General features: G+C 38.2%; 1 protein-coding gene across 1 annotated transcript; it reads right to left on the bottom strand.

Moving 5' to 3' along the window:
- Positions 1-331: 331 nt before the first annotated feature.
- Positions 332-21,428, bottom strand: LOC308697614 (E3 ubiquitin-protein ligase RING2-A-like). Its single transcript, XM_081376970.1, has 7 exons — positions 21,278-21,428; positions 20,693-20,787; positions 13,808-13,968; positions 13,457-13,672; positions 11,157-11,468; positions 1,019-1,229; positions 332-936 (listed from the first exon to the last, which is right to left on the bottom strand). The coding sequence occupies exons 2-7, from the start codon at positions 20,771-20,773 to the stop codon at positions 787-789; spliced, it is 1,131 nt and encodes a 376-aa protein (XP_081233096.1). The 5' UTR covers positions 20,774-20,787; positions 21,278-21,428; the 3' UTR covers positions 332-786.
- Between the last annotated feature and the right edge of the window lie 6,432 nt (positions 21,429-27,860).

Genomic DNA, 27,860 nt, shown 5'->3' with positions numbered 1-27,860 from the left:
ACTATATTAACGATCTCTTTAATAACTTTTCTGGGCCAGCAAGTTTCGGTCACCTAGCAGCCTATGGAGAAGTGATCCAGCTCTCAGATTTAATCAAAAATATCTTAATTTATGTTCCGAAGATGAACGAAGGTCTTACGCGGTTGGAACAACATGAGGGTGAGTAATTACTGACAGAATTTTCATTTTTGGGTGAACTAACCCTTTAAGGGCACTGAGCTTTGGCATTTTTCATACCTCGAACAGTCTTGCACATGTTGTTCCTGTTGCATGCACACACTCTCAAGTGTCCAAGACCACAAGTGTAGCTATTGGAGCAAACCCTTCGTTTCTAAAAATTTACGTTTATTGCCTTGTCTATGGTAATTGCTTTGTTATGGTACATGCGAAAAAATGGGTGGGCAACACTGATCTACATGCCTATCTCTCCAGTCCTTCAGTGGTGTGGACTGACTAGTTGACTAGACCAGTGGTTCTCAAACCTGTCCTGGGGACCTTCCGCCAGTGCACATTTTAGATTTCTCCCTCATCTAACACGCCTGATTTAACTCATCATCTCATTAGTAGAGACTGCAAAACCCAAAATTGGTGCGTCCATTAAGAGTGACATCCAAATTGTGCAGTGGAGGGGGGTCCCCAGGACAGGTTTGAATAGCATTGGTCTAGACTGGAGGTTCATGTGTCTGTGCAGGAGGATTATGGTGACCTTGATAAACTGTCTCTAAACTCAAGAGTTAGTCACAATTGTATAAAGAGACCGTTATTCGCCTTTAGATTAAAGATAATTTAGATAACATCCATATGTCCTAGTTGAGGTGTCTGATTCTCCTGCTGCTGCTTCTGGTCTTGTGTAGGCGCATAGAAGAGTTCCAGAGGCTTACAGACCTTCCAGAACTTCTCATTCACCAGCTCCAAAGTCAAAGAGCCATTTAGTGTCTGAAAGACAGAAATGATAAAGATAAGACAAGCCAAACTCTGATTTCTCTGTAATTAGAGTACTGATGGCAGCGTGACTCACAGAGAACTGTCCTCTTGCTGTGCTGATGTAGATAGTAAACTGTTTTTCACTGACATCCTGCAGACTACTACTACTACTGTTGCCAGCTCCCGGCTCTCCCTCCATATTTCTGTTCCCCTGCGTGTCACTCTGACTTTCCTCCAGAGCAATGCGGAGAGCCAGGTATTTGGAGAGGTGGTCTACAGTGGCGTTTGCTGTGGTTTTGACATATCTGACAACAGAAAGGAGAATGTAGCACCCAATATGTTAATTCACATAATTACATTTCCATCCATAAAGCTTTAGGAGTAACAACTTAAAAAAAGAAAAAGAAAACAATGTTCAATATGTGTTAATAAACAGCACTCTGAAATGTTTTGTTCTGATTGGTCAGTCATGACATTCTGAGGTCAGGTATTCCCTAATAATTACTATGGTCAACAGCAACACTATATAATGACATTTATATGGCTATTTGACGCCAGTGCTTCTTTTCGCTCTTATCACAATTTGAAGTCCGCTGCTGCCATCTTCGCCTCAGTTATCGACTATTTACTGTAAAATGAAACGGGAGGACCTCAGTATTAATGGTAACTGTAAGCCTGTGGTAATATTGTTGAAGTGTTCAATCTTTTTGCTAGAAAGATTTTGTAAACTAGATTTTGTAGCAATTTTGTAAACTGCGATGGATAAGATAATAAACAGATATGATTTTAAAGCTCAAATCAATATTTCATGTCCCCATCATTATTCATGTGGTGAAAAGCTGTGTAATAAGGTACATTACATTATCCCAAAAATGTCTGTCTTGTTTGAACTTTGTCTAGATTTAAAGCTGCAAGCTATGATTACCCCCAAGATTACTTTTATAAACACGAGCATCGTCTGAAAGGCAAAAGGGGAGGTGTTGCTGTAATTTATAGTAATATCTTCAGTATTACTTAAGAAGTCTAGTTTCAAATATAATTCTTCTGATGTGATGGTCCTTTATGTAATGCTATCTAGTGTAAGTGATAAATCCCACTTGACATTTGTGCTGGCTACTGTATACAGGCCACCATACAGACTGATTTTCTATCAGAGTTAGTACTGGCTGCAGATAGATGATTTTAGAATCCACTTACATAATGGAAAAGGTGCATTGGGATTAGCATTTAGAGACATTCTCATTGGAGTTATGCCGGGGACACACTTAACGACTAGCTGAAACATTCTAAGACTGAACTCAACACACTTAAAGACTGATTCCATCGACTGGAGCAGATTTTATTCTTTAAAAATCAGAGATGAGCACAAACCTAACGACTGAGTCTGTCCACTACACAACACACTTAATGATTAGTGAGTCACGAAGGGACATTCTGCCAAAATCAACTGTGCAAGATCTTATACCGAAACCATGGATGTCAACAGACAGCTGCCACTACTTATTTGCAGTGCAATTTGTGCAGACCCTGCCAACAACACTGGTTCTATTGGTTTTCTTTATTTTGGTTTTTCTTTTCTACTGGTTTTCTTTTTGCTGTTATCGCCTGAGTAGACAAAATTCATTATGCATTTCCTCATTAATTTCATTAATCACAACATTTCTAGAGCTATTCTTTTGAAACCTATAATCAAACAATAATGTAGACTTTTATTCTTAAATCAGGAATTAAAAACGAATTGGTTCGTTCTGAGCAAAAAAGCTGGGCTATTTTTCAGTTCCATTTCCAGAGTTACCGGTTAAAACAAAATAAAATACTGTTGTTTTTTCAGAATGTTATTTGTATATTTTAATTTTCCTTTTATCAGTCTAAAGTAAATGTACAACACTCCCATAACTATTTAACAGGACTGCCAACACTGGAAACTGTGAAAGCATGACTTCATTTGACAGAAGAGCTGCAGAGATATTTAAGGAACTGCATTTCCTTATATTTCCACAATTATATTAGATATTATTAAAGTGTATATAATTATTTTAAAAGTGTATATAATTATTTTATTTACAAATGTCAAGTTTGATTTTTTTTTATTCATTAGATTATTTAAATTAACATTCAGAAGTGCAGTTATATAGCCTACATAAGATACAATTTTATTTTTGTTTTTACTTTTTTCCACCTGCAGAACAAATTGAATAACCAACAACAATTAATGTGTTTGATAAAATTACAAGAATGATGTTGACAGGGTCAAGTTGATGAATGAAGACAGGGAGAGCATCTTCTCAGCATAATCGCCGGCACCAGTTGCAAATATTACACATTTAATAAAATCTTTGTGAGGACGACTGGCAACAGCTTACTCTTAAATTCTAAGACTAGAATATTTAGACACCGCACACTACATGACTTTAAACACCGACTGAGCGCAAAAGGAACAAATTCTGTCCGTTTGAGCATGATCGGTCGTAACAACCAATTTACATTCATAATCGGTCTGACAGTCGTTAAGTGTCCCCAGCTTTAGGCAACACCTGTCAGGACACACTCATTGTCGTAATCATACTTTAGAACTAATGTTGTCACATGGAATCAATGTTGATGGCATTGAAATTCTGCAGCAGAGCGATGACATCTCAGATCATTATCTAGTATACTCCATTCAGTAAAGGCTGAAAAACCAACTCCCTGTAACAGATATAGTAAAAACTATCATTTCTGCCCCTAAAGACTGCTTTATAAATAATATTCCTGATCAGTTTAATCTCCTCCTCATACCAGATAGCTTAGAAGAACTCCATGTTCCAACAGAAACTACTGACTCTCTCTTTTCCAGCACTTTAGACAGTTGCGGCGTGGTACAATGAGCACACTCAGGGCCCCCATAGAGAGCAGCCCGAAAATCGGAGCGCAGCTGGAAGAAAACAAAACTAGAGGTTTTCCACATTTTGTGGAAAGACAGCACTATTGCATACAGAAAGGCCTTTAAAACGGCTAGATCTGCTTATTTTTCAACCCTCTTAGAAGAAAATAAACACAACCCTAGGTATTTATTTGATACAGTGGCTAAATTAACGAGAAATAAAGCTTCAACCCCAGACGTTTCCAAACAGCACAGCAGTAATGACTTTATGAACTTCTTTGCTAGCAAGATTGTTAATATTAGAGAGAAAATTATAACCATGCAACTGTCTAATACAGCATTGCATCAGACAGTGCATTGTAGTGTCCCAGAGGAAAACTTCCATTTATTCATTGCTATAGGTGAGGAAAAATTGTCTAAACTCTTTAAATCATCTAAATCAACAACATGTATGTTAGACCCTATACCGACTAAGCTACTGAAAGAGATGCTTCCAGAGGTCATAGGTCATCTTCTGAATATCATTAATTCCTCTTTGTCATTAGAACACATACCGAAAACTTTTAAGCTGACTATTATTAAACCGCTTATTAAAAAAAACTTAACCTGATCCTACAGAATTAGTCAATTACAGGCCATTCTCGAATGTACCTTTTCTGTCAAAAATACTAGGGAGAAGGCCTGACTCCAGAGGCTGTTAAAGTACTAAGACGGGCCACTGACTTGGCGCTTAGAGTTACTAAGCACACTGCCCGAGCAGTAGGCCGGTCCATGGGTATGATGTCTGTAGAGCGCCACCTTTGGCTCACTCTTACTGACATCAAAGAAAGAGATAAGACCTTCCTGTTGGATGCCCCCATGTCCAAGGACGGTCTATTTGGCGAGTCTGTGACCGCTGTGGTGGAAAAATTTCGACCAGCGAAAGAGCAATCTGCTGTTTTCCTCTAGCTTATTCCACGTAGGCATAGGGAGAGCGACAACCACCTACTCGTGGTGGTCTCCTGTTCGTGCTCGTGCTCGTCTTCCCTGCAGTGCCCCTGTGAGGCACAGCGAAGTAAACCATCGCCTATGGAGCCCCCTCGCAGAGACTGGGGCCCTAAGACGGGCCCGGAATAGCTCTGGCTCCTCGAACGTTCACAAAATGTATGGACGCAGCTCCAGGGCGTCTGAATCTTTACCTGGACGATTGGCTAATATTAGCTTAATCTCAGGACTTGGCAAAAGTACATTGAAACTTGGTACTAGGGCTGTCAACGAATATTCTAAATTCGAATATATATTAGAATAGTTTGAAAAAACAGAATTTCAAAGGTGAAAATTAATATTCGAATATGGAAAAAACACGCCCGCGGTAGCAGAGGCGCGGCTGTCTGCTTTGCGAGTGGGTGCGCTGCCTGAGGGGTCAGGGACAGATCACAGGAGTCCCACTATCTGGCACAGCGTCACTGCTGAAAGTTGACTTACATGGAAGATGGCAGAAAGTGCAGAGCCCAACTCAACCACAGCAGAGAAAGTGATTTTAACCCCCCAAAATCTAAAAAGCCATGTCTGGAAGTACTTTGGATTTTGGTTGGTAGAAGGTAAAATTGTGGAGCCGCGAGATAAAGTAGTATGCAAGCTATGCAAGATACAGTTAGCATACCATTCGACCACTAGCAACATGAGGTCACATCTCGAAAATGTGCACCCAAATGAGCATGGCATAATGTGTGGAACTCCAGCTAAACAGCCACGTCTTGACACTTATTTTGCACCGCCCGCCACAAGCTCTTTGTCTGCAACACGACAAGAGGCCATCACGCAGAAATTAATTTTGTTCATTTGTAAGGACATGAGACCGATCAGTGTCATGGATGGGGCAGGCTTCAGGGAGTTCTGTCAAGCAATGGAAACAAGGTACCATATCCCGAGCCATGGAACAGTTATTTACCATTTCATGTTTTCCTGTTATTGACAAAATGCGCAACCAGATGTTCGAATAGTTCGAATATATGTGTGTTTTTTATAAGGAATATTCGAACATCATTTTTGAGCAATTTTGACAGCTCCTACTTGGTACTCAGCCATTTGAAGAGCTAGGGTTTACGCATAAACTTTCAGAAGAGTGTGTTGCTGCCACGTCAACACAACTTTTCTGGGCATAAAACTAGACTCTCACACGATGCCATCTCCTGCACGTGTTCAGTCATTGCAGTACTGTCTGAGTCAATTCAGGACAGGATGTCGAGTCCAGGTGGGTTTGTGCCGCAGACTGATGGGTCTTATGGCAGCAGCGTCCCCTGTGGTTCAGTTTGGCCTGCTCCACATGCGACCGTTCCAGTGGTGGATCAAAAATCAAGGGATCAAACCCCATTGCCACCCGTTTTGCAGAGTAATGATCACCCGCAGAGACTTTTATGCTCTGCATCCGTGGTCGAGACTTTCACTCCTTTACAGAGGAGTCCAGCTGGGGGCGTGTTGTCATTGCAAGACGATCACGACTGACGCATTCCTCACAGGCTGGGGGGCAGTCTATCAAGTCCATCTCCGTCGCCTCTGGGACTGGATGCTCTGGCTCAGGAGTGGCCCAGGGCCAGGCTTTGTGCATTACCACCATTTCGATTACACTCAGCAGTCCTCCTCAGAGTAAAAGAAGTCAAAAGCTGCTTTCCGACCGGAGGAACCTTTTCACAGTTCCTAGAACTATTGGCTATAGAACCCGGATGTCGGCGTGTTCGCACCGCAGGAACTAGGAACGATTTTAGTTCTAGGAACTCCATTTGTAGGAACTAATTTAGGTCCTACTTCAGAGTAGGGTCTAAACCAGTACTATAGGAACTATCCGTGACGTTAGTGTACGCTGATTGACCGAACGCACGCGGAACACCAGCACCCGCCATTTTTAAAACAGTTAGAATTTAAACACACAGATTATAGCCTATATATTTACTCCATAAACTAACTATACAAACATGGAAAACAGTGATAGGTGGGTCTCTAAACCTTAAATGCTGAAAAGAAAATCCAACGCAACTTTGAGGGGACCAAGCCAAACATGATTATGTAGGCTAATAAACTTTTTTCATATACTGTCTACTTTCTATAACAGTTCTATCTAATAAGATATTAAACAGTACTGTTAGACAGATCGCTAACTAATAAACACAGAGAATGCGAGCATTGTTTGCTCTGGCGTTCTCAGCGCCGCCAAAATAAAGGTCCGTCGCGCCGTCAAAATAAAAGTCACCGTGCTTGCGTCACTCCCTTACCCCTCCTACCAGTTCCTATGGCCACTTGGCCAGTGCGAACGCAAACAGCAAAACCGAGTTTGGGGGAGAGTAGTTCTTAGAACTGTTTAGAAGTGGACAGTTCCTAGAACTAAGTTCCTAGAACTACTTGGTCGGAAAGCGGCTAAAGTGAGACATTTGTTGCTGGTGGCCCCGTTTTGGCCCACTCCGATATGGTTATTAGACCTGGTCAGTCTGTTAGTCAGCCCTCCGTGGGAGGTTACCCTAAGATCAGACCTGTTGACTCAGGCCCAGGGTACGATTTGGCATCCCAGTTAGGGCTGTGATGGTGGCAGTTTTTTTTTTACAACCACGGTGGTAATTAACCAACAACCTGCGGTGGTTGGGGGGTTATTTTGAAAAAAAAAAAATGGAGTGTGTATTTGAGCAATTCCGTCAAAGAAACAACACACTAAAGCATGTAATGCATTGAAATAAATATCAGTAAATAATGGTAACTTAAATAATATAATAAAGTGAAATCATTTTTTTTTTTTTTTTTCACACAAAGATGCGTGATAAGCCTACCGCTCTGCACTTTGAGAGGAATGTGGGAGAGAGCGCTGCCAGAGAGAGCGAAACTAAAACCACCTGCGCGTGTGAAACACGTACGGTTTAGCCTACAAATAAATTTGACGCACCTTACTATGTCTAATAACAAGCACAAACTGTGTTAAAAAGAATTTTTGACGTGCAAGTAAAAATGTAGGCTATCTGTCCTACAGCATTTTTCTACTTTACCACAGTAAAGAATGCGAATATAATAGGCCTAATTAAAAGCGAACCAATGAAGAAACGTTTAAAATCCCCTTAGAAAATGGGTGAGACGTGAGTGAAGATTTGGGAAAAGAAACAAAAGATTCAATGCAGGGACGAGTCACGATTGTTGAATATTCAGTTAGTTTATTTAATTATAGAATATCGCATAGGTTGTGCGATTGTTCTCTAAAATAAAATCTCCATGTTTTTGGTGCTGATGCGGTGGTGACGCGTTCATGTAACCAGAGGGTGACGCTGCCAATAACGCACATAACAGCTGTCACAAAGAACTGCAAAAATAATGATTATGAATGTGTCAAATATAGCAAGGAGACATTTTAATCGTTTATCAATAAACTAGTGTTTTCTTTGTCAGTGTTGGCTGCAAAGATTAAGTTGACGATGCTGACTCGTCATCTTCGCAGTGAACGCGCCTATAGAGAGAAATGCACATTTCATATGGAATAGCCTACATAAGCAGAGAGTAGGCTAATCGGTTTCTTTTCGTTTTGAATTGTTTTGTTTAAAAGTAGACAATTCAAGCTTTCTATATGGAATAACTAATGGAATATTGATAAATTCGCTGATAATCAGGTGACCAGATCGCAAACCAGAATTCAAAGCCGACAAAGCTTAAATTCATGGGCTCACGCACAACTCTCTCATTCATTATGAATCCCAATGTTTCCATGGCTGCGATGTAACATTTAATTGCTAACCTATTATTTATTTTGTAAACAAAGCTTTGTGCTTCACTCGTGTCATAATATACCAGTAAAACAGCATTCACCTACAAAAAATTTGTTTTGGCGGACCATCGCCGGTGCTACTCAGCCAACGCGTTGGCGTTTTGCAACTGTGGTGGTGCAGTTGTCAAGTTTACCGCCACAGCCCTAATCCCAGTCCGGATCTATGGAAGTTGTGGGTTTGGCCCCTAATTGAGGTGCGCTAATGTATTCTGGACTCTCGGCTGAGATTACAGATACTATCCTTAATTCTAGGCCCCCCTCTACAAGGCGTCTGTATGAAGAATTGTTTTTTTCTTGTATTCTGTATGAAGAATTGCAGAATTGTTAGGCACGTTGTATTTCTGATCATATTTTTTTTCCAGGCACATTTTACCAATTACAAACCACATTAATCTTAATTAATACTATTAATTTTGTATTTAATAATTTAAAAGTGATATATAATTGTTCATGAAGGCTGAAAATGAAAAACGCCTTATATTCAGGTGTGCATAATCATTAGTCACGTTTTCTTTTACAGATAAAATAAGCCAAAAAAGAGATTTAACTCAGACTGAAATTCAAAAATTATTAAATGCCCATGAGAAGCATGCAATACTAATGCAATACCAGAAATTGCAGTTAAGGCATGACCATTGGACAGTGAAATGCTCATTGGGTCAGCAGGGTCATACAAAAACAGATGAAGAAGAAAATACATGTTGACGTCAGTTTGACGGCTTGGGTTGAAAACGCTTAACCACTCCCCTCAAACCGTTAGTCTGCTATGAGCGAGAGATGGAGCGATAAAGTAAAACCCTGCCCTCTTGTTCAATATTCCGTTTCACTTGGAAATACGTCACAACACTGGAGAAAAGTCGTTTGCAACTTCCGGTTCACGGGGACTTTAAGACAGTTCTTTTGGTGGCCCTTTCCTCTCTTAAGAGAATAGGGGACCTGCAGGCTCTTTCTGTTAGCTCTTCCTGTATGGACTTTGCCCTGCAGGCTGGTTAAAGTCTCAGGCCAGGATACGTTCCTAAGGTTATGTAAACCCCTTTTCGTTCCCAGCAGGTGGTTCTGGAGGCTTTTTCCCCTCCTGATTCGGAAACTGGGAGTGATGCACGGCCTCTCGGCCTCTGCCCGGTCAGGGCACTGAAGGTCTATGTCGACCGCTCAGCCCAGCGGCATAGATCGGAGCAATTTATTGTGTGTTTATTGTTTGGCTTTGCCTCTAGGTGGGCGTGCCCATTCCACTAGAGGACTGGCTTCTTCTCAAGCTCTTTTTAGGGGCTCTTCTTTGGAGGATATTTGTGTTGCGGCAGGATGGTCCTCTCCGAACACTTTTATCAAGTTCTACGGTCTGGATGTGAAGATGGCTCCCAGCTCCCAGGTCTTATCTGCTTGAGCGGATGCTTTCCACGGTCTTCCAGCTATTCTCAGGTATGTGAAGGCGTTATGGTATAAATCGTTCCCATAGCGATATTCGCAGTGTTGAGAGACCTATGAAAGGGAACATCACGGTTACGTATGTAACCTTTGTTCCCGGAGTAGGGAATGAGACACTGCTATCCCTGCCTTCCCATACTTGAATAGTGCTTCCTTCGTCTTGGTATCTGAGGAAATAGCGTGCAGCACACTAATATGAAGCATACATGACGTATTCTTAGAGTGGTGCTAAGCGCTATTGGCCAATCAAATTGGCGTGATGGTATAAGGGCTTCAGACATTCGTCCACACCAAAGAAACACCAGCAATGCAGGTATGAGAGGTGGCGCACCGACAAATCTCGCGAGAATCACGACGGCACGCTTTACGGCACGACGACACATACATTAACAACATATGAAATAGCCTCTTTGGAAGACACTAGCACGCATTTCAGACGTGAATCATGGCAGAGTTGACAAAGAAAGCGCGGTCGGTAGAGTCAAGGAAAAGAAAATGACGGCTCTGCGTGAGTGGTATTTACAACAGTAATGTTAAATACAAGTACTCCACAGCGACTCTAGGGGTCACTGTTTGAGAAAAACGGAAACTGCATTGTGTGTCTTTAAAGATAGACAATGCCTTTCTTCTAGAGCTGCTGTACAGCCAAAACTATTCCTATTATCACTGTAAAGTTGCTTTGAAACAATCTGTATAGTAAAAAGCATTATATAATGATTATATAATAATATAATGAAGGTGACTTGACTATGAACAGTTTTCCTTTGCAGAAACGTTGAGTTTAATGAGCAAATAAAATATAAAAATCAAATATTTCAAATATTTTAGCTCAAATCAATATTTTGTCCAATTATTTACTTACATGGCAGTAGCCATGTAATAAGTGTAATAATTAACATCCCGCCAGTTGCTATCGCAAAATTAATCCAGACAGGGTGATTAGGACCCCGACGAGAAGCTTAAAACATTTACTAACATGTCCCAGGAGAAAGATCTCTTCCTGGCCTTAAAGTGGAAGTCTGAGTATGTGAGTAGGTGACGTAGGTAAAATATAAAAATTATGGCAAATGTAATATTTCTACATTACTATGCTGTTAAAATTTATCATGTAAAATTGTCCTCTCACTAAAAAATTGCCCATATACCCTCAGTCACTCATTTTCCTTATACCTTGTCTGGCTGTACTGTTGGTTGTTGACCAGCAGGGGATGTGGGCAAAATATAAGTTCAATTTCTGAGCTCAGCCCATGGCCTGGCAGTTGTCCAGGAGGTGTATGACTCTCTCCAAAAGCCTCAGGTCCAGAATCATCAGACATTTGCTGCTTTTTACTGCAACTCGGTCCAGCCTCTGGAGCGTAGCTTGCAGGGGCAGAGTTATGGTGTGAAGGCGCGGAGTCGTGTGAACGAGTGTCACCGTTGTCTTCACCACCGCTAAAGGTAGTGTTTTCACTCTCTGGATGCAGCTTACGGACACGCTGAGCTCTAAAAAAAGGGAGGAAATGCACTCTGTTTATCCAACATGCAAACTTTGTTACTCATTTCAGATATATAAATAAAATATCTTAAAAGTACAGTACTCCTATTTAACTAAGTCTCCGTGAGAAGGTGGAAAATGGTCATGGAAACCCTTGGCAAACATATGTGCATCTAAGGTAAAATGAAATAAAATGATATGAACACTTACAGATAAACAGTCTATATACATACTATATACTATAGATGGGGAGATACCAACCAAAAGTACCATTAGTAGTATACAAAACTTGTGCACTATATTAGAGCTTAGATCGGGCCCAACAAATCAAGCCCGACCCTACCCGAGCCCGAGCCCGTTGTGTCCGAGCCCGGCCCGGCCCGACGCGTTCACTGTAATTTTGAGCCCGGGCCCGATTTAAACCCGACCATTTTTAATATGTGGGCCGTTATAACCAGGGGCGGCGCCAGAATTTTTTTTAACGCAGGTGCTGCTGTGCTAGATCATTCAGGCTACAGGAGGGAGCTGCGCAGTTATATATATTATATAAATACTACTAATAAATGAGCAAAAATTGGCCACTCAATATTAAATATTAAATTATTTTAATTATCACAATTAAAGTTTTAATTTTATTAAATTGGACAAGCACAACATTCAGCATTCAATCAAATATTCTTAAAGATTAATTATTATTAATAATGTTACTTCAACATATTGTTATTTCAACATAATATGTGTGTGAGCAACAAGCAAGATGTGCATTTGTAAATTCGGTGACAGCGTGAGTTTCAAATGGTGTAAGTGACCGCGGCGCGCCCGCGACTCCATGTCGTGATGTCTGGTAAATTGCTTTTTATGTATTAAATCTAGGCAATTGGTTGATGAAAGATGTATTAAAATTAAAATACAATTTATACTAAACGAAATTCACTTTAAAGAAAAGCTTTCTTCAAAACAAAACTTAAACTTGAAACTAAATGTGCTTATTCAATGGCTAAAACACGTAGGCTACTACAGACTCTCTTTCTGAACAAATTGCAGCACATTCATTTAATTCTGAATTTTGAAAGGCATTTGTTTGTGCATAGTAAAACAGGCCCTATCTGTAACATTTATCACATTCATAATTGTGCATGCATTTATTAATTATTATCTTAATGAATAATGCGACAAGGAAGAAGCAGGTAAACTGCGTTGTTTGTTTATTCAGAAATAATTGAATGGATCAGAAAAGTAACAAAAGAGGACATCGAGGGCTGAGGCTGACTACTATCATAATTTCTGTCATGGCAAGACACACTTCATGTGTCTGGTCATCGTCGAAGTCCCCGTTTTTTTTTTGTTTTTTTTTCTGTTTGCTGTCATGGGCGAGCAGCGTGCCGCATTTAATGCCCGAGACAAAGCCAACACATATGTTGTCACTCCCCACGACTAGTTTAAAATGTTTCCATACCTCCGATTTTCCTCCAAACTTGCACAAAGTTAATTCTCCTGTTTTAATTTTTTTCTTTGCTTCTTCAAGCACTTAAGCTACAGAATAGTAGGCTACAGCGCGCACAGCAGGTGTGATGCGTCACGCGTGCGAGACTGCGAGTGGACGAGACGCTGCGCATGACACGTGACGTGCTTTATCAAGGGCCCGACCCGACCCGGCCCGAGGACAGTGGCGGGAAATATCGGCCCGGCCCGGCCCGGCCCGGCCCGCGGGTCGGGTCGGGTCGAGTCCGGGCTCGGGCTCGGGCAGAGAATCTAAGCTCTACACTATATGCCAAGTCATTAGATGCCAGAACCAATTAAGTTTGATGTTACCATTAACATTCAACCTGTTGCAGCATTGCACATTTTTCTTTCACTATAGAAAGTGCTGCATGAAAATTGCTCAAGATTTTTATTCAGTGTTCAACGTGAATGTATATAAATAATGAGAGAATTGTCATTTTTGAGGCACTATTTCTTTGTTGACATGCATATGCACTCCTAGCTGTGCTGTGACCTGTGTCTGGCCTGCATGCGCAGTCCCTGCTCGATGCTGCTGTTGAGTGCCTCTTTGTTGTGCAGTCGACTGAGCTGCTCCAGAACTTTGTCCTGATGGGCCTCATACTCATCACGGCTAGGGTACATCTTAGAGATCAGGGCATCAAAATTTGGGTCAGCACGTAGAGAACGCTTGGACACAAGCTTCTTCCTGCAGGTCGGACATTCTTTATTTCTGCAGCGGAAAATAATTAAAGGGCAAAACTGAGCAAAAAATATCTGATTAATTGAAAGAACCAAAAAATGGCAGATGATCTGTTCATTCTTAAATGTAAAAGAAAAAGCGTTCGATCAGAAAATGTAGTCTTACCCTGATCGAAGTGCGGTGACGATGCACTCGGAGCAGAAACGATGCAGACACTCTTTGGTGGTCATGGTGTTTTTTAGCATGTCCAGACAGATAGGACACATAAGCTCACTGTGGAGGCTTCTGGGCGACACAGCAATCTCTGTGCTGTCCATGATCGCCTCCTGAAACAATCCATACATGTGTGGAACTTACTATAACTTCTATAAACAATAAAAACTGAAAATTAAAAGTGTGCATCAAACTCTGATTCATCTCTATGTTTCAGGAATATATAGGGGCACTAGGATGAAAGGACCAGTGTGAATGATTGGGAAACTGATTTATTAAATCACCATTATTTCGTTTGCTGCTGCTATTATTGACGTAGAAACTGACGGCACTTCTAACTTTATGGAAATGGAGACTGTAATGGAAATGTACTGTAGTCAAGAAGAGTCAGAGAAATAGAAAGTAAATTTCACATCTCTAAACACATTTGAAGCATCATTAACAAATGACACATCGAATAATATGGCTAAGATTGCAAACTGCAGGTAGAACTATGAATGCCTAGTGACAGTACAACAACTAGCGACATGCAACGACTATGAATGGGGCTTTGAACCACATCCATAAGGGTTCATCTCAAATGGTCCAATGGAGGTTGTCTGACCATTTTTAATGTCCCTTTTATTCTTTGATTAGTATTGCAAAACGAGGGCTCGCAAAATCGCCTGCCCGACGTCCCGGGGCTATTGTGTTTTCCAGTCGGGCTACCAAAATGCATAACCGGCCTGCCCGACGGGCTATCTGAAATAGTGTTCGCGTCAGTCTTGTTACAATCAGATTCAGCGCATTCTTCATCTTCAATCCGCAGCGGCGCAGAGCAGAGTGCATGTCAGAAACAGAGGACGGGGTGTGTGTGTGTGTGTGTGTGTTCAACTGAGTCTCATTGGTCTGTGGTGCTCGTCAATGTCAGAATATTTGAGATGACCAATCAAATCAAAGTAGGCAGGCTTTATGTTCACAAGAAGCTGCTGAGCATGAATTTGAGCAGAGCGACTCGACGCTTCAGTTTACGGTCAAGTGCGAGATATGTAAGTAGCTAACGTTAAATTAAACATTTCATATTTGACAGCTTTTTTAGGTCATAAATGTGAAACTAATGACAAAAATAATCAGGCAAATGAGTATACTTTTGTCGGATTTCGCCATTTTTAACTGAAAATAGGCCTATGTAATTTGACTAATAATTAGTTTACTGTCATTGTGAGGGGACATTAGCATTAACAAAGCCGTTTTCATCATAGGCACAACATTAATAATGAATGTGTATATGTTGAGAATTTATATACAATTTGTAGCCTTCAGTAAATTAAAAAAAGTTCAGCTTTAGGTGGGGAAGAGACAGGGCAAGATGAGCAGACAGAGAGAAAAAGAAAGAGTGATGGATAAGAAGTGAGAGCAGGTATCATCTACTGCCTGCTGACATGGTTTTAAAGGGGTCATATAATGGTACATGCACTTTTACAAGTTGATTGTACTGAAATGTGTGTTGGCAGTGCCTGTACACAACCATCATAAAATGATAAAAATCCATCCAGTGTATTTTTTTTAATCTCCTTATATGTTTGACCCTCTCTGAAATCAAGCCGTTCGATTTTGTGACGTCACAAAATCGACGCCCCTCCCACGATTGGTGAGTGACAGCAGCGTTTCAACACAGACCCGCCCTCGCTCGTGAGCGAGCTGTCTGTCATCATAGTCCGCGCGTCATTGTTGATACCCTCACTGGAGCGCTGTCTATGAGCAGAATGGCGTCTGCGATTGTTCTTCGGTGTAATAAGGAACACAGCAGTCATTTTGATGTTCCTAAATCCGAACCGTTGAAGACGCAGTGGCCGAGTTTTGTTTTTGAAGGGATATGCCCAAAGGATTGACGCGGGGATTCCCTCACGGGGATTCCCCACGATCGTCCATGCTTTCATGTTTGCGCGAATCATTTCACACCAGACAGCTTTACAAACGAGAAAAAACGGATCGGTACCAACGTGTTCCTGCTGAACCTCCAGAAGTGAGTGTAATGTTTTATTAACATATTAATATTTATATTAATCTTTGCAAATTTGCAAACCTTGCTGCATGCTTCACGATGAATGCATCTAAGGTTTACACTCAGGGTACATTACAGCATGTTTTCTATGTACGACGTTCTCAATATAATTCATAATCCCACGTTTATAATGAACCAGGCGTTATGGATATTGTGTTATTATTTCAAACGGTGTATGCACAGAACAGAGGGGCGGGGTGAGCAAAGCTCATTATCATTTAACCCTTAAACAGGCAAGAATAGAAAATGATAAGCAAAAAATTATTTCATGTAATTTTTTATATCATCTGGACTTAAGTAAAACATATCCAAAAGAATTTTTGAAATATTTTATATATTTTGGATTTTATGAGTTGTGACTCCCAGGTCACGTTGCCTGTTTAGGGTATAAAAAAAGGACCAAATCTATAACTGTAACTGCCATTGCATGTTTAAAAACAATTATACCCTATACTTCTCCTGATCTAATGTTGACAAATTATATATCATTCGAAAGCTTTCGAACTCAAGATTCAGCCTGTGAAAACTGTTTTGAAATCGGACCCTGCGTTACCATAAAAATGGTACTTTAACCCCTTAACTGTCACCCCCTTTTTGAGAATGGACATGAAAATGCACTATTCAAACTTAAATGGTTGTAATTCAAGAATGCTTTTGGGTATAGACCTAATTTTGGTCTTGTTTTAAAGAAAACACTCTGCAGATTATTGCTGAATTTAAAGCACTTAAAAAAATGAAAGTATGAAAAAGTTATGGAAGTTTAAATTTACAGTAAATCAAATATACTGTACTTAATATTCTTTTATATAAAATATCTATTTTACAAAATATGTTTTACTCTAAAATTAATATAAAATCAAAGCCATATATCTAACCATGTTTTGTTCCAAATTTGAAGTTGATATCACAAAACTTGAAGTTCCCATGAGATTCTGTTTAGGCGTAATACCAGAAATAGTCACCGGGTGACATACATTCCATTGAATTTAATTGTAAGCATTCTGCTGTAACAAATTAATACATTTCTGTCCAAATATCACTTCCAGGGTTTTTCCTGCATAGAGAATTATGAGGCGGCCGCCTCCGTCAAATTTCGTGCCGCCTTCGGCTCTCGACAAAACTCGGACAGACAGTCATGGTCAGATACACTTTTTCCACCGTGACGGTTCTGTTGCGGTTACCGCATGTGTCCATTCTCAGTCAAACCGTATAGTGCTGCTGCTGCGCGCGGATAAGTAATAAAAACATTCCATTCCAATTAATCGAGGGTGGATGACAGATAAATAATTTTGTGTTGAGTTTGTTGAAAGACACGGAACTCTCATCACGGTAAAACGCAATGAACGTGCATCACTCTACTTTCGTTTTCCTGAATGCCATCAAGATTGAAACCGAGACTGATTTCATAACAGTTCAATAAACAAATTTTTAAAATTAAGTCATTTACATTTTAGACGCAATGACTGTTTTTGTTCTGTTTCAGCAGCGAAAATAATTCCAAACAAAGATCACAGCAGAACAACCGCAACACTCACAGCAACACTTCAGCCATGTTTCATCACTGAATGATTCAGCGTTTTGAACAAATCGGTTGAGTCAAAGATTCAATTACCTATTCATAAACTGCCTCATTCGTAATGAATCAGCCTTTTGAACGAATCGTTTGAATGAATGACTCAATGACTCGCTCATTAAGACGGTCGCCTGCCGCCTCCTACTGGTGTTTTAGTTTCATAAAGTATCATTCTTTTCAACATTCCTTATTTGCATATTCAAAAATATTTAAAATAATCTAATTTAATAAAGTTATACTTTTTCCAATGTAAATTATTTAATTTGATTGGAAACAGCCTAATGCCTTATTTTAATTGAATGTATTGATTAAATTTAAGAAATGAAATGAAAGATGGAGCAAACATTTAATAAAATAAAACCTTATAAAGGTACAAAAAATTATTCTGTTTTCAAACAGTGATGTAATGAAACATTGACAATTTAAGTTTGAATGGAGTAAAGCCTCTGTTAAGGATATTAAGGAAATGTAATTTTGCCAAAAGAAGAACTTTTATTTTAAATAAATGTTCATTTATAATTAGCCAACTTCAGTGTGATATGTAGCCATATTATCATGCTTAACACTGAAAATTTGAATAATTATAATGTGGTGATCAGATGCAGATATCTAAATCAAAGAATATGGGCGGTTTGCGGGTGGATTTTTTTATTTTTAACAGTGGATTTGGGTGACTCAAAGTGCACCAGATTAATGAATTTATCTTTAAAATATACAAAAATTTCTTCCGGGGGGGCATGCCCCCGGACCCCCCTAGGGGTACAGGCCCCACCCACAAAAATAATGCCGAAAAACACATTAGGCTATATGATGATCTATGAAAAATAACATTTAATTATTTAACATTTAACATTAACATTATTAACATTTGTTATTATTAAAATACATTATTAGGATTTTACCACCTCCGCCTCATTTTGCGCCAGGAAAAAGCCTGACTTCTGTCACAAAATATCAAACCTTGAGACTCAGACCTTTCTGACAATATTTTGTCAAGATTAGAAAAGATTTTGATCATAAATTATGAAACATGATTATGCCCAAAAGGGGTGGAGCCAGAGAAAATAATTTAGTCTACCGTTTCTATGGTAACGCAATGTCCAATTTCAAAGCGGTTTTCACAGGATGAATTCTGAGTTTGTAAGCTTTCAAATGATACCTAATTTATAACTACTAAAATATGTGATGTAATAAAAAAGGTGATAAAAAGATAATATTATATTTTAGAGTATAATATATATATATATATATATGTTATGCTTTTAAGAGGATAATATTATTTTATTATTTTTTATTGACAAATACTAGATTATATGTTTTATTATGAACTTTTAGCATGAAAACCAAAGTTTCAATTATTAAAAGTGTGTGCGTCGACTTTTTGTGACAAACGCCAGAACTCCTGTTACGATGTAGATTTTTTGAGGTGCACTCTTGTCATAAATTCATCTATTACTGTTCCTACATAATTTGTAACAAAAAACAGAGCTAGAATATCTATTTAGGAGTCTTAGACCTTTCCAACGATATATAGTTTGTCATGATTAGATTAGGATTTAATTGTAATATAGTGAATTAAAAACTCAAAATACACAGATAGTCAAAATTAGAGTTAATCCCTTTTTTATATCCTAAACAGGCAACGTGACTCAGGAGTCACATATATTTAAAAACGTGCTAAATAACAACATGAACAACATATTAATTAATTTTCTTCTTCAGCACTTTAAGACAATGTTCAAAATTAATGTTAGCAGTATTATTATTATTTTTCCAGAAGAAAAGTAAGTTTAATATATATTTACTTTCCTCAAAATCTGAATGTCCTGCACCACCGGTAGCCATGTTGGATTTAGGTCAGGCTGACTAATTTATCACAAAAAACTTGAAGCAAATCATGTGACCAGCATACTCAAGACAGACCAGGCTGTGATAAATGATAAAAGGATTTGATGAAAAAATAATTCTTAGGCCCCAAAAAAGACAATAAAAACTATGTGACTCGTGAGTCACGTTGCCTGTTTTAGGGTTAAAGACACATGCACTGAAACGGTGTGCTGAAAACAGAGCTGTTTTTGACCAGGTAAAATGAGTGTTTTCTTACAATACTAATGAGAATTTTTAATTAAAGTATATTACAAACTTTTAATTTAAACCCTAAAGAATCATATTAGCTTGTACAAAAATGGCATTATATGACCCCTTTAAAGCTATTTCTTATCCTTTTTTGGCCTTCAAACATCTTGAAATGGACATATCAGAGAAATAAAAAATTTGAACCCCCTAATAACCTTAAATGTAGGACCTCTTTAATTATAAAGCCCCGTCTACGGCCCTGTATTAGGAAGAAGATCAATAATGAATGTGTACATACTGTGAATGAATTTTATAAACTTACTTAGGCTACCTAGCTTTCCTAGTAGCTTTCAGTAAATTAATGCATATGAGAAAATGATTCATAAATCAACCTATCAGTTGACCCTATGTTTTCTTCACTGACAGACAAAAATGAAAAGCCTATATCAGTCAAAGCTCAGCTTTAGGAGGGGAAGAGACAGAGCAAGAGAAAAACAAAGAGAATAGGAGTGTGATGCTGATGCGGAGAGAAAAATAATCAGCTGCCCACTTACATGGTTTTAAAGCTATTGTTATCAAGTTTTTGGCCTTCAAAACATCTTAAAATGCACATATGTAGATCAGAGAAATCAAAATTTTCTCGGGGGTACCCCCGAATCCCCCTAACATTCTCACATTCAGGACCTCAGTGATGAAAAAAACCTGCCATCTGCACGTTAATGAAACAAGTTAATAGTGAGTATTAGACCCTAAACTAAAGAGTTACTTATTGTTATATTTTTTTTTTAATCATACTCTCATTGGGGGCTGAGCCACCGACACAGACTGATTCATGTTCATACTGGTCACACAAATTTCATTTCAGCTAGAACCAGATAAATATTTGTTGATATTTGTGTTTTGAAAAAGTTTTTGATTCATTGTTTTGACTCCTAACCAATATTCTACATAAAAAATTGTAGTCTTTTTATATGGGCTAGTAAAATTAATTTCGGGCTACCAAAATCTGAAGTGCCTGCCAGAAGGGCTACCAGCGATTTTGCGAGCCCTGAAAACCATAACGTTACTTGCCTATGGAACTCCAAAAAAAGGGTGTATCTTTCCTATTATAAACTTATAATTGTGTGTGTCATTGTGTGTGTACCTGTGGCGTTCGGTGGAGTTCATATAGACTCAGTTCCCATGTCTTACTCAGAGTCTGAACACTAACTGGATTCGCCATCATGACTTCACTGACAACTGAAACAGAACACACTTTACACGCACAACCCATGCAAACTTCATATGCTGTTACTGCCAGTTTAAGAACATCATCATTCAAATGGTTATTTTAGAATATTAACAAAATGAAATGTAACCCGTTTGAAACAAAACTTGCACACATAAGACAAACTTCCTGGACTGATTCGATGAAACAATCTTTATTACGAAATAATTTTCTCCTTCAAAAAATATCTTGTGTTGTTTCCTGCTTTATTTTAAAATTTATAACATAAACAAATGAACTGTAATTAGGTAGATTTACGGTTTGAACGATAAATGATAATGCCACTGAATGATACCAACATTGGTATTTACATGATGCCCCAATGTAACGTTACTTAAAAAAAACTACCACAGTAGCATCATGTCTTAGAAACATGGTAATACTATAGTACTTTTCGGTACTTTTATGTTAGTTTAATCGAGAGTAAGAGATGATGAAGATCTAACGAAAACTGACACTCACCCTCAAATGTCTGTGTGCGGTCAGAATGTCATCTGCTGCTGAACTTTTTCAGCACACGCGTGAAAAACCTCCTAATATTCTAACATCCTAATACCGGATGTTTTTATCTTCGGAGTCACCTCTCACTTCCTGCCCGATTCCCTCTAGCGGCGAATTACAGTACTGCGCACACATGTTTATTTCTTTCTTCTTTTGTTCTTTTCTTTTTATTATTATTATTATTATTATTATTAAATGCTTGAAAGAACAGTAACAACAATTGTCATCATTGTCATACCATAACAATACAACAATACTCCAGGGTCCTTCAGTCTTTCAGTCCTTAAAAACGTCACTGTTCTAATAGCAAGGTTTTTTTTTAGAAAACTCAATAGATTCAAAATACATTTTCATCTCAAGTTTAAATCAAAAAAAAAAAAAAAAAAGTTTTCATTTAGAACATTTACATTTGTAAATTTTTTATATGAATAACAGAAAAATCTGGTTTATTATATATTATATATTTATTCTTTTCCCATTCATAAAAAAAAAAAAAAAAAAAACATTACATTTCTATATGTAAATTCAAAATTAGGATTCACATATCATTTGATAAAATCACAAATGTCACACCAAAATGTAAGAACAAAACTGAGAACAATTCCGAAATAAATATAGCGTTTCAGGTTTCTCTAAACAGAAAGAACAGATTGTGTTAATATAATTCTTCAGTCTTTTGAGAGAGCATCTGGTAAAACCAACAAATTAGCTTAAAGGTCATTTCTCTCATATCAGATATTTGTGAGGTAATGCCCAAACTTTCTTCCAAGGAATGTCACTTACAAGCCCTTTCCAGTAAGAAATTACATATGTGTCACAGATTCAACCAACACATCCACAAGCACTAGGTCTTTCAGCGCCACACACTCATTCCCAATTACCCGAGTATTAACTCTCCACACTTGTCACATCATAGTCAAGCGCCACATATAGAGCTGGTAAGTCCCGCCCCTTCCGTAAAATCCCGCTGGACCTCAAAGTTGAAAAACCGTCAATGCAAGTGAATGGGAGAAAATTATTATTTTCTGGTCCCGTCTGAATTGTGCCATGAATGTGAACATATGTTGTCTGTGAATTTTTTATATAACTTTTCATGTTACGAGTTTGACAGTATATGGTATGATTCTTCGGCTAGCAGTTGTGGAAAAGACATAACGAGAAAGACTACATGTCGCCTATGTGACGTCACCCCATAAAGTTGACTTACCTGTGGTTTTCACCAACTTCAACGATTTTGTCCTCTCCCTGAAAGAAGGCTGTGAAGTGCACCAAAGACACAGCCATGTTTAGTGGGATCCGTGAGCTAGTCCGTGTGCTAGTGGTGTTGACGTTTCAAACGCGTCGAGAGTTGTAGTCCACAAAGTGCTCTCACACAAAGTCTAACTGTATCAAACTTCTACCCGCTAAATTGTATCATTCTTTACACGAAAAGTTATATAAAAAATTCACAGACAACATATGTTCACATTCATGGCACAATGGGGACCAGAAAATAATTATTTTCTCCCATTCACTTGCATTGACGGTTTTTCAACTTTGAGGTCCAGCGGGGTTTTGCGGAAGGGGCGGGACTTACCAGCTCTATAAGCACCCAGTTCACTGCACTCATTGTCTGGTTTTGTCAGTTTCTACACAAGAGTCACTTATCTATGCACTCACCTGCTGATGCCTAGGCCTACCTTCTTCGCCCTCCTCCAGATACTTGTTTCCTTGGACCTCTTATCTTTATCATTCTTGCCATCAGCCTTGCAAGCTATAAAAGATTGTCAGTTAAGTGTAACTTTTATCTGAACTGCTTAAACTAACCACTCACCTGTCGGAAGATCTTCCAGAACGTCATCAACCTGTCAATAAAGCGGACGTTTTCCTCCATGTCTCCTCTCCAGTTTCATGACAATATGGCAAAGAAACAGACTCTTTTTAGATACTATTTAGATGAAGAAAGGCACTGTTTACCTACAAATGTCTTAAGGCCCTTGCACTCTGAGTCCGAAATTATGGCATGCATTTTTTTCGCTTTCGTGATTCGGTGGCTTTGAATTGTCAAAACACCATTCAAAATCCTTGCTACGGATGCGAAAAATGCATTTTTTTTTTTCAATTTTCTTTTGAAAAAAGTAAATCTGTCCCAGGAACTGTTGCTGTCTTTTTAAAAGTGTTCTGTTGAGAGTATCATCACCTACGGCATCCTGGTGTGGTTTAAAAGCTGCACTGTGGCTGATAAAAAAGGCTATGGAGAGAGTCAGGAAGTCAGCACAGAACATTATGTCACTGACTGACAGCTCTAGACTAATGAACTGTGTGTGTGTGTGTGTGTGTGTGTATGTGTGTGTGTGTGTGTGTGTGTGTGTGTGTGTGTGTGTGTGTGTGTGTGTGTGTGTGTGTGTGTGTGTGTGTGTGTGTGTGTGTGTGTGTGTGTGTGTGTGTGTGATATAACATAACTATTTCACATTTTGTTGCTAACACTTATGTCATAAAAACCTTATTAAACTTTTAATTGGGTTGATATAATCCCTCTATATTTCTGACAATATCTTGCAATTGACTATATGCTTGAGTCACACACAGACTACAACATTCAGCATGCAAACCACAACAATAGTAATAATTCAATTTTATTTAAAGTAAATTATCAAGTACTCTCTACAGTTCTTTTTTAGTTACTAAAGCTCTCTTGCAAGTGAATTATACTAACTAAGCATTGGTTGGTACAACATACTATTCCTATTTAACTTTATTTGTTTGTTTATTTGTTTGCAGGCAATCAGTTTGCATGCGTTTTTTAAGTCTAACTAATACGATTTTAAAGTGTAGTTTGTAAAACAAGAACATTATAGGCATCAGATTCCAGATAAATGGGGGCTTATTAATACATTTTTATCCAATTTATTTTAAAAGTATTGTTTAAAGTGGTAAAATCAAGAAAGTTTCCTTCTCAATGGTGTTCATAAGTACAGATTTTCTGACAAAATTAGTTTTATAACAAATTTGAGAAGCATTGTATATTTTTTTTTTAAGAATGGCGTTGTTGTTATTTAAAGAAAGAGAAGCATATGTTAACCTTAACAAGTCCTCAGCTTTGGCTAGCCTTTAAGACAGATCTCGCTGGAGCCATATATAAAGTTTTTTTTTCTGTGCACTCTCAATTAGTGGATTACAATTTAAGGAGCATTTTTAATAATAATAATAATAATAATAATAATACAAATTATATAAATATAATAATAGCCTACCTAAATATAATACCTCATCTCTAATTTGAATATACAAATTTCTGATAAATTACACTCTTTGATGGACATCAATTCACATTTCGATAGGTTCAAGAACAGGCCCGGAGTGGGTAATCGGGAGAATCGGGAGTATTCCCGGTGGGCCGCTTCACTTTTGGGCCGGTCGAGGATTTTTTATTTTATTTTTTTTTTTACATTTCAATGTCACATTAGTTACATTAGGATACACACGTTCCGCATTCTGCCACCACAGCGCGCAACTCAGCATGGGTTGTACCATGTGAGAGAGTTCTCCCCTCCCCTCCTATAGAAATGGTTGGGTCCATAGCCCGTCTTTTCAAAACGTTTTCTCAGGGAGGCTGCCGCGGCTCCGCCGGCGCCTACTGATAGCTGGGCCGGCCGTAACGGTACGCGTCAGGGAGGATGGATGGGAGGAAGAGGCCAGGAGGTAGGCTATGGAAGCTTTGTTTCCGCCACAGAATAAAACATTTTAAAAGATAATTGCGACTTTTTATCTCGAGTTTACATCTCGCAATTCTGACTTTGTTTCTCAGAATTGCGAGATATAGGCTAAAGTCAGAATTGCCTGAAATAAAGTCGCAATTGCGTGTTAAAAAGTCAGAATTGTGAGATATAAAGTCAGAATTGCCTGAAATAAAGTTGCAATTGCGTGTTATAAAGAATTGTGAGATGTAGAGTCAGAATTGCGTGATATAAAGTCGCAATTGCTTCTTATAAAGTCAGAATTGCAAGGTATAAAATCAGAACTGCCTGAAATAAAGTCGCAATTGCTTATAAAGTCAGAACTGCAAGATATAGAGTCAGAATTGTGTGATATAAAGTCATAAAACGTGTTATAAAGTCACAATTGCGAAATATAAAGTCAGAATTGTGTGATATAAAGTCGCAATTGCTTATAAAGTCAGAACTGCCAGATATAGAGTCAGAATTGTGTGATATAAAATCATAAAACGTGTTATAAAGTCAGAATTGTAAATTATAAAGTCAGAATTGTGTGAAATAAAGTCGCAATTGCTTATAAAGTCAGAACTGCAAGATATAAAGTCAGAATTGTGTGATATAAAGTAGCAATTGCGTGTTATAAAGTCAGAATTGCGAAATATAAAGTCAGAATTGCGAAATATAAAGTCAGAATTGCGAAATATAAAGTCAGAATTGTGTGAAAAAGTTGCAATTGCTTCTTATGCTTCTTATAAAGTCTAAGTGAATTATTATTTAACCTTTACATTATTTGTTAACCCATGGTATTAATACAAACTACACAATAGTACGAGCTGAACTGTTGCTTCATTTATCCAATTTTAAAAAAGTGCTAATTTGGAATTCCACCATGGAAAAAGTGGGCCGGTCTTGGGCCTGAAACTCCCGGGCTGAAAAGTGGCCCCACTCCGGCCCTGTTCAAGAATAAGCATGGCTGAAGGCTTTGAGACTTGCTGAATATGTGCTAGTAACGGAACTTGGTTAGCATCGTAAAAGTGTGGTATCATCAGCCAACTGACTGATTAGTATCTGTTTGTCAGCAATAGTGATACCACGAAGAACACTTTTAGAAATAAGATGCAAATATCTGAGAAACTAGTAGACTGACTCATTGGCATTTATTGAAGGGTGAAGAAGCACCAAAATGTCAATACTGTAGTACCAACTTGTCTGTAAAACATATTCGTTTGGACTGCCCTTTAATGCCCTTTAATCTTTAATATTTTATCCACTTTTTATCAGGACAAACTTTTAAGATCCAGAATTTATTTTACAATTTTTAGCACAAGTAAAGAATATTTTATAGAACTGTACCCATTTTGTACATATTTTTATTATTTACTTTTTTTAGTTTTTTTGTCTAAGTTTGTTTTCATTATGTTATACTTATGATTTTATGTTGTTAAATGTTTAATATGTATGCCATGTAATAGCTGGTAATGCCGATATGGCAATAAACTCAAATACTACTACTACTATACCCCTACTACTACTGAGAAACTATAAGGGGACTGGACACCCTTGTCTATTACCACGTGACAAATAAAACCTAGGAAAAGTATAGGCTATATTTTAATTTGATTGTACTGTTACAGTTGTTATAAAGAGTCCTTCTCGCCTTACAAAAAAATTTCACCGAAACCACATTTTTGAACTGATTTAAAAATACATTGATGTTCTACTCAATCAAAAGCTTTATACAATTCTTATTTTATCAATTATTATGTTCCACCAAATCCCTAGTCAAATAAATCTAAAACTAATCTAATGTTATTCATTATGTGTCGGTCCCTCATAAATCTGAGTCTCATCTATAACACTATCCAAAAAGTCTTTTAGCAAATATTATGGCAAAAATGTTATCATCATTGTTAAGGAGTGTGATGGGTCCCCAATTGTCCAAATTGGTAAGATCTTTCTTTGGTTTAGGAATTAGTGTGATGATACCCTGTGTTAAAGTAAAATGTAAAGCTTCTTTATCAATATATAGCAAATAATTTGTACAGCTCAGCTGTAAGCCTATCATATCCTGAGGATTTATTGTTTTTCAACCAAAAGAGTACACTTTTTCAACTCACTTTCCTCAAAGCAAATGGGTAGAGCTTATGTCTAGCTCCCCTTCACTGGACTAACCCTCCACCCCATTAGAGGTCCAGAGAGGTGGAGCTGGCCTGGACGTCAATTGACTCCAGAGTCAAATGACATCCAGCTCCTCCTCTCTGGATGTCTAATGCGGTGGAGGGATAGAGTTGTGGGTAGTGGTGGGCAGGTCGAGGCTTTCGTGGAACACTGAAACAGTTGAAGCAAATGTGCCATCGTAAGTTCTTCCATAACCAGGATTTCTTCAATAATTACAAACCATTGTTTACACTTCAAAGTAGTATCTTTAAGCCAGTTCCTAGTTATAGTTTTTTGCAAGCCACAAGAAGAATATTACATAAATATCACTTTTAGGAACTATGCATTTAATATTTCCGAAGTATCCTTTAAGTCCTGGAAACTTCTAATTTCACCCTCTTCAATTACACAGCAATGCTGTTATTCCCCTATCCTTCACTGTTGAAATATTGGATCATCCCTAAGTATTCCAATTTCTTTCTCCAATTTGAAATGTTTAACAATAGAGCCAAAACAGCCAAACCTTCAATGAGAATGTCATTATTGGATCCAGTTTGTCTTTACTAAATCCATGAAGTTTACTCTCCCATACAAGTGACTGAACTTGGAGATCTTGTATATTTGTTTCTATGTCTTTCCACTTGGCTATGTAGAAGTGCACAAATATAAGATGGAACGTAACTCTGCTGCAC

The sequence above is a fragment of the Scardinius erythrophthalmus genome, assembly GCF_964197995.2.
Source record: "Scardinius erythrophthalmus genome assembly, chromosome: 10".
In the NCBI taxonomy this organism is placed as follows: Eukaryota; Metazoa; Chordata; class Actinopteri; order Cypriniformes; family Leuciscidae; genus Scardinius; species Scardinius erythrophthalmus.
Note: the sequence above shows the minus strand (reverse complement) of the source record. Positions and strands in the feature narration are given on the sequence as shown.

Excerpts from the sequence above, each read along its gene's own strand:
- LOC308697614 (XM_081376970.1), bottom strand. The coding sequence starts at position 20,773 with ATGATGGCGAATCCAGTTAGTGTTCAGACTCTGAGTAAGACATGGGAA. Across the intron at positions 13,673-13,807 it reads GTCACCGCACTTCGATCAGG|AAATAAAGAATGTCCGACCT; the intron begins GTAAGACTACAT and ends TTTCCGCTGCAG. Across the intron at positions 1,230-11,156 it reads CAACAGTACAGCCAGACAAG|ATATGTCAAAACCACAGCAA; the intron begins GTATAAGGAAAA and ends TTCTGTTGTCAG.